This window comes from Trichechus manatus, unplaced genomic scaffold, assembly GCF_000243295.1.
Source record: "Trichechus manatus latirostris isolate Lorelei unplaced genomic scaffold, TriManLat1.0 scaffold00030, whole genome shotgun sequence".
NCBI classification, from domain to species: domain Eukaryota; kingdom Metazoa; phylum Chordata; class Mammalia; order Sirenia; family Trichechidae; genus Trichechus; species Trichechus manatus.
This window is the reverse complement of record NW_004443966.1, coordinates 16,487,948-16,494,833: the sequence shown is the minus strand read 5'-3', so window position 1 is coordinate 16,494,833 and position 6,886 is coordinate 16,487,948. Positions and strand designations below refer to the sequence as shown.

Genomic DNA, 6,886 nt, shown 5'->3' with positions numbered 1-6,886 from the left:
AGAGTTTACAACACATAAGGAAATCACATCAGATTACACAATCATATACAATACTGGGAATCATGACCTAGTCAAGTTGACAGATATTTTGGGGGGGCACAATTCAATCCATGACACTGTCTTTAGGGAGCTTGAGAAGAGATTAGGGGCCACCTCCAAGAAAGGAAGGGGGACTCTAAGCAGGGTTGTATACTGTCAAATATTTTGCTTCATGCAGCTGTGACTATTATTTTTCCTTAACTGTTAATTTTGTACCCTTGGTTTTATGTGTGTGTGTGTTTTATCCAACTATTTCTTTTAACTGTTTAATTGAAGTAAAGCAATATACAGAAAAGTCCACAAACCTTAAGTAGACAGTTCATTAAATTATCACAAAATGAGCATACTTGTGTAACCACCACCAGATAAAAAAAAATAGAACATTACTGGCTCATCAGGAACCCCTGTATCAGCCCAATCCCCAGCTCCTCCCCCCACCTCAAAGGTAATCAAGTTAGCTTTTTTTTTTTTTTTAACTTCATATAAGTGGAATCACACTATAGCCATTCTTACGCGTTTGGCTTCTCTCGTTCAACACTGTATTTGTGAGATTCATCAATATTGTTGCATATAGCGTAGTTTGTTTTCATTATTATATAGTATTGCACTGTATGACTATACCAAATTTGTTCATCTGTTCCAAGTTCAAGGAGCCCTGGTAGTGCAGTGGTTAAAGCGCTCGGCCCCTAACCAAAAGGTCAGCGGTTTGAACCCACCAACCGCTCTATGGGAAAAAGATGTGGCAGTCTGCTTCTGTAAAGATTACAGTCTTGGAAACCCTATGGGGAGTTCTACTCTGTCCTGTAGGGTTGCTGTGAGTTGGAATTCACTTGACAGTAGTGGGTGGGTTCTACGTTCAACATTTGGGTTGTTAACTTTTGGAGACTATTATAAGTACTGCTGCTATAAACATTCTTGTATATGCCTTTTGGTTCACATGTGCACACATTTCTGACAGCATATACCTAGAATTGCTGGGATTTAGGTGGGCATATATTAAACGTTTGTAGATAAGCTGAATAGTTTTCAAAATAGTTTTACAATTTACACTCTACCAGCAGCATATGAAAATTTACATTGTTCCACATTCTTGCCAACACTTGGAATTGTAAGTCTTTCACTTTTGAGTCCTGCAGGGTGTGTAGCGGTAGTTTTACTTTGCATTTTCCTGGTTAGTAAGGAAACATCTTTTCAAACGTTTATGGGACATTTGGTAGCCTCTTTGGTGACATGCCTGTTTAAATCTACCCCATTTTTCTGTTAGTGTTCGTAATAAATTCTGGCTTCAAGTCTTTTGTCAGTTAACTATGTTTTAAATATCTTCTCCCAGTGTGGCTTGGCCTCTTCACTCTTCATGCTGTCTTTTAATGTATTGGAGTTCTTGATTTTAATGCTGTCCATGTTACCAGTCTTTTTCCTTATGCTTAATGCTTAAATCCTTCTATAGTGTTATTTTCTAGAAACTTTATTGTTTTTACTTTTCACATTCAAATCAACAGCCCATTTGGCATTTATTTTTGGGTATGGTATGTAATAGGGATCAAGTTTTATTTTTCCCCCATATAGAAATTCTTTATTGATTCATCATCTTTGATTCATCATCTTTTATTGAAAAGATTAGCATTTCCTCATTGCCCTGCAGTATCAACTTTGTCAAAAATCGAGTGCCCGTATATACATAGGTCTGTTTCCACATTTTTTATTATGTTCCATTTTCTGTTTGCCTATCCTTGCACCATTGCCAGTGTCATAATTACTGTAGCTTATATTAAGAATTAATATCCAATAGATTAACTCCTCCTATCTTGTTCATCTGCATAGATGTGTTGGCTATTTTTGACCCTTTAAATTTCCGTATACATTCTAGAATCAGTTTGTCACTTTCTACAATTTCCTTACCAGGATTTTGATTTTAGATGGTATTGCATTTATAGATGAATGTGGGGAGAAATGGCATATTGATGATAATGATTCTTCCAATTCATGAACATGGTATAGTCCTCCTTTTATTTGGGTTTTTTAATTTCTCTTAAAAATATGTTATGGCTTTTTGTGTAGAGGTCTTATACATCTTTCATTAGATTTAATCCTAGCTATTTGATTTTGCTATCATAAATGGTATTGTTTTAAATTTTATTTTCTATACATATATGTAAGTAAATTGATTTTTGTTGACCTTATATCCAACAACCTTATTAAGCTCCTTAATTCCAGTAATTTTTAGATTCTTTTGGATGCTGTATGTGTACAAAAATATTATCTGCAAATACTTTTTGATATCCATGCTTTTATTTCTTATTCTTCCAGTTGCACTGGCTAGAACCTCCAGTACAGTGTGGCAAATAGAAGGTGTTGTGGAATGAATGTGCATTCTGAATTGGGTACAGTATTCTGTATATTTCTATTAGATTAATTTTTCATGTTGTTTAAATTTTCTACATCCATATGGATTTTTTGCTTACTTATTCTGTTACTGTGAGAGATGTCTTGAAATTTTTCACTGTGATTTCTAATTTGCATATTTATTCTTCTAATTCTAACAATTTTATCAGCTTCAAAAATATAGATATATAGCACTAATACTAGCTTTCTTTAGGTTATACCAGCTTCCTTTAAGTTAGTGTTTGCATGTTACAACTTTTTCCATCCTTTTACTTTCAATTTTTCTGTATCCTTAAGAGTTCAGGCATTATTCTTTCTTACGTTTTCCTCTTTGAAGAGAATGTATCTTTTTTTCCTCTGGCTACTCTTAAGTTTTTCTCTTTGCTTTTCAGAAGTTTTAAAATGATGTACATGGATACAATTTACTTTGTTTTTATTTTGATAAATACAAACGTTTATAGTACTTTTGCAAAACCATGTCTTGATGCCTTTTTTCCATTTTGGTAAATTTTCATCTATTATTTAAATCTTGCTTCTGCCTCATTTTCCCCCCTCCTTCTGGGACTACAATTACTATCATATCTTAGACTTTTTAATTTTATCCTCTATATCTCTTAAGATCGCTTCTATATTTTCCATCCTTTTATAGCTCTCTGCCTCATTCTGCATCTTTTCTTTTGAAACATCTCATACATACCTGAAAATTCTGCCTTGAACTTTTTAATATGAAGAGGTAATCAGATAAGTACACAAAAGTTCATGTACCAAGATATCTGATAATACTGATTGTCTTAATAGATTATGATACATCTCCACAATAGACTTTATGACTATGCCACCATGAAAATGATGATGTAGAATATTTAATGACAAAGAAACATTCATGACATATTAATGGGGAAAACTAGGTTATAAAACATTGTATGATCTATTTTTTAAAAAAAATACATAGAAAAAGACAAAAATATACATCAAAATATGAAGTTGTTAGCTCTACGTGGTGAGACTATGGCTAATTTTTAGTTTGTTTTTGCTTCTCTGTGTGGTGCCAATTTTTCTCAGTGATAAAAAATATTATTGTTATAAAGAGAACAAAAGTTATTTTTAAAAGCCTGATTTAATTCCTAAAACTCCATTTTATCGGGCATTTATCTATTTTGTAAAGAAACATGTATTTATTATAGACTTGTATAATACTTGGCTTAGAAGTAGTTGTAGCCAATGAAAATTGGTCATAATTTTGGAAACAATGAAGATAAGCCCTTTAAATTTTTATTTAAAACCTCAGTAATTGTCAGTGTAATTAATCATATTACAAAGGGACCCTTCACAAAAGTTTCTTTACAAAGTTTATTTAACTTGGATATTAATAGCTGATGGTACAACAACCAAAATAGGTCTTCTAAAATATTTTTCAGTGGGCTGAAGGCATTGCTACTATCAAGGCCATAGGCAAAATTGAAAAGTAGTTTAACTTTGTTTTCATTTCTCTATCACTTCCTATTTTCTCTTTCCCCAGTCCCTCTTGCCTTTTCTGATATATTGTCTTAGCCTCTTCCACATACCTTCTAGGTACTCAGCCTTATGTTATCTTCTAAGTATCCACTTCTTGCTTCTACCTTGTAACTTCACCCACATATCAAAATTTCCATTTCACAATGTAACTCTTCTCAGGAAAGTTCTAAAGCCAATCATATTATCTTAATCAAATGTTTCTCTCTAAGGTATAAAGGACTGATGATGAGGTTTTCTATAATAATGCTACTGCTATGACATCCAGTAATTTAATACTAGTATTCTCCCTTCCAGCTGTTGATTTAAGGGGAAAAAATGAGTTGTTAGCAAGTAAATCAGCTTATAGACTTCTACTTAACCAGAACACTTAGCAATTTATGAGGTAGAAGTATAAAGAACAGTATAGCAGAGTGTGTTAGAGCTTTGACTATGGAGCCAACTTGCCTGGGTTCAAATTCCAACCTTACTAATATGTGACCTTGAAGAATATTAGCTATACTCTTTTACTACTTTTAATTTTTAGAATATAAACCATACAAGGTAGACTTGCCTTTGATATAATTCTTCTCATATTTATATTTTCAGATTGTATGTAAAAATGAAGCTATACAAAGGCAAGTCAGTGCTGATAATCGATCTAATGATGTCACTTCAGTACCTACTCCCTGTGAAGAAGGCCCAGTGCATTAAAGTACACAAATTTCTTTGAAAAGGCCCCCTCACTGTAGTGTGGGTATGTTTTGACTCTTGAGTTGATTGATAAATTGATCTTTTCTTATAGGAAAGATGAAAGGCGAGGTCTAACTCACAGGTACCTGTGTTTATTTTCTTTCGGGTATTCAAGCCTAAGTGAAAATGTTCAGAAAATGTCTGTGTAACGCAACTAGTCAGACAGAATTGTGGTCTAGAGCTTTCTCCCTCTGTGACATTTAGTCCACTGATTCAGAAACAGATACAGACTGGGATAGCAAGAGTGAACAGAGTGATTTGTCTTATGTAGCTATGCAGGTAAAAGACGAGACGTATTAAAAACAACGTCAAATGCTTTGACGTCCTATAGACTTCCAAATATTTATTCACATAATTATCTCTTTGCTCTTGTAAATCTTTTACTTCAACATAATCTGACAGTTGCATATCAGGAAAGTTTGTTTAAGGGAAAAATTTGCCTGCCTGCAGAGATAATGGAGATAATCCTACCTTAAAACTTCCCCACCCTCCATTTTCGCCTTTCTTTTTTTTTTTTTAATATATCTTTATTTAACATAAACAATTAACATTGTCCTGCAAATTATTAGTGTTTTCAAATGTTTCTTTTGTTTGTTTTTGTTTTAAATTGTACTTTAGGTGAAAATTGAGATTGACAGCTCAAGTTAATCTCTCATACAAAATTTTATACACATATTGTCATGTGACACTAGTTGCAGTCCGTACAATGTGACAGCACACTCCCCCTTTCCACCCTGGGCTTCCCAAGTCCATCCAACAAGCTCCTGCCCCTTTCTGCTTTCTCATTCTGCCTCCGGACAGGAGCCACCCCTTTGGTCTTGTGTATCTGCTTGAACTAAGAAGCACACTCTTCATGAGTATTATTTTATGTTTTACAGTCCAGTCTAATCTTTGTCTGAAGAATGGTCTTCAGGAATGGTTTTAGTTCTGGGTTAACATAGCACCCAGGGTCACCTTTCTTTATTTTTATCCTTTTGGTGGAAATCAGGTTACAAAACAAAAACCATAACAGCGGCAACATTTCGAAATCAAGATTAAGGAGTTCATGGGGTCACCATGAGTGGGAATTTTTGTTTATTTTTAATTTAAGCTTAGTTCAGAAGCAACAGTGGGCTTATTTGACAGTCACTAGTTAGAATGTCTCTGTTCTTCTAAATAATTTGAAGGTAAAGAGCAATAAAATAGGCACATCCAACTCTAATACTGTTAAATGATTTAGGTGTGAAGCCAGGGTATTATTTATTTTCTATGTTATTTATTTATTAGTTTGTTCCTTTGTAGTTCCTTTGTAGTTAGATCTGTGGATCAGTCCCTTTGAACATTTCTGGTGAAGCTATGGCTCTTACAGAAAATTTTACAAGAGAATCAATTGAAATAGAAGTAAAGTTTCATCTATTTAAATTATTTTGTTAATGAAATTTATTTGCATTCGTTCCTACTGTAGCAATTAATTTGGCTTGATTAATTTAGGTGAGAATTATTAACATCATGCCAAAAAAAAAAAAGTATTACATTTCTAACATATCCACATTTCAGGAATCAATTTTTCCTCTGTCAACATCACTCTACTGAATTTTACATTTGGAAAACAAGCATGTGAAACTTAGCTACCCCATCTGCCATTCACTAGGAAAATTTCTATGGCAGTTTTGTGCCATGAAGGGATTTGTTAAAATGATTTCTGAGAAACTTACTATAACACTGATCATCTATTGAAAATAATAAAAATAAATGTCCATTTTACACCTCATATGTCTTCTTAGTTCTGCACAATTGGGAGAACTTGCATGTGTTTTATCTTGAAAGGCTTAAATAATACACCAAAGTGATTTTTTTCCAAAGCTAATTTCACGTCTGACTTAATTTAAATAGTGTAATTTTAATAAAAAGAATAATAAACATAAAGTCTATTAATGCAAGCCTCAAAAATGATTACTAAGCACATAGCGTTATTATTATCATTATTACTGCTTTGACTTGAATTTGAGTTGCCTGTTTTGTGTTTTAAGAAAGTATTTTTTACAATTAACCAGTGTCTTAGGCTGGGTTCCTTAGAGAAGCAAAACCAGTAAAGCCTATATAGACAGAGAGACAGACAGAGAGATTTATCTCAAGGAAATGGCTCACACGGTTGTAAAAGCTGGCAAATCCCAAGTCCATGTGTTGGAGGTTTCTCCTGACTCACGTAGCTGCAGGAGCTGATGAACACTGAATGAGGAAT

At 33.5% G+C, this 6,886-nt stretch overlaps 1 protein-coding gene across 1 annotated transcript in view; it reads left to right on the top strand.

The window, feature by feature from the left end:
* Positions 1 to 4,965, top strand: part of THAP10 (THAP domain containing 10) — an 8,518-nt gene extending 3,553 nt beyond the window's left edge. The window contains 2 exon segments of the mRNA XM_023729865.1: positions 4,522 to 4,669; positions 4,748 to 4,965. Coding sequence (XP_023585633.1) covers positions 4,522 to 4,669; positions 4,748 to 4,965 — 366 coding nt within the window.
* The last annotated feature ends 1,921 nt before the right edge of the window (positions 4,966 to 6,886 follow it).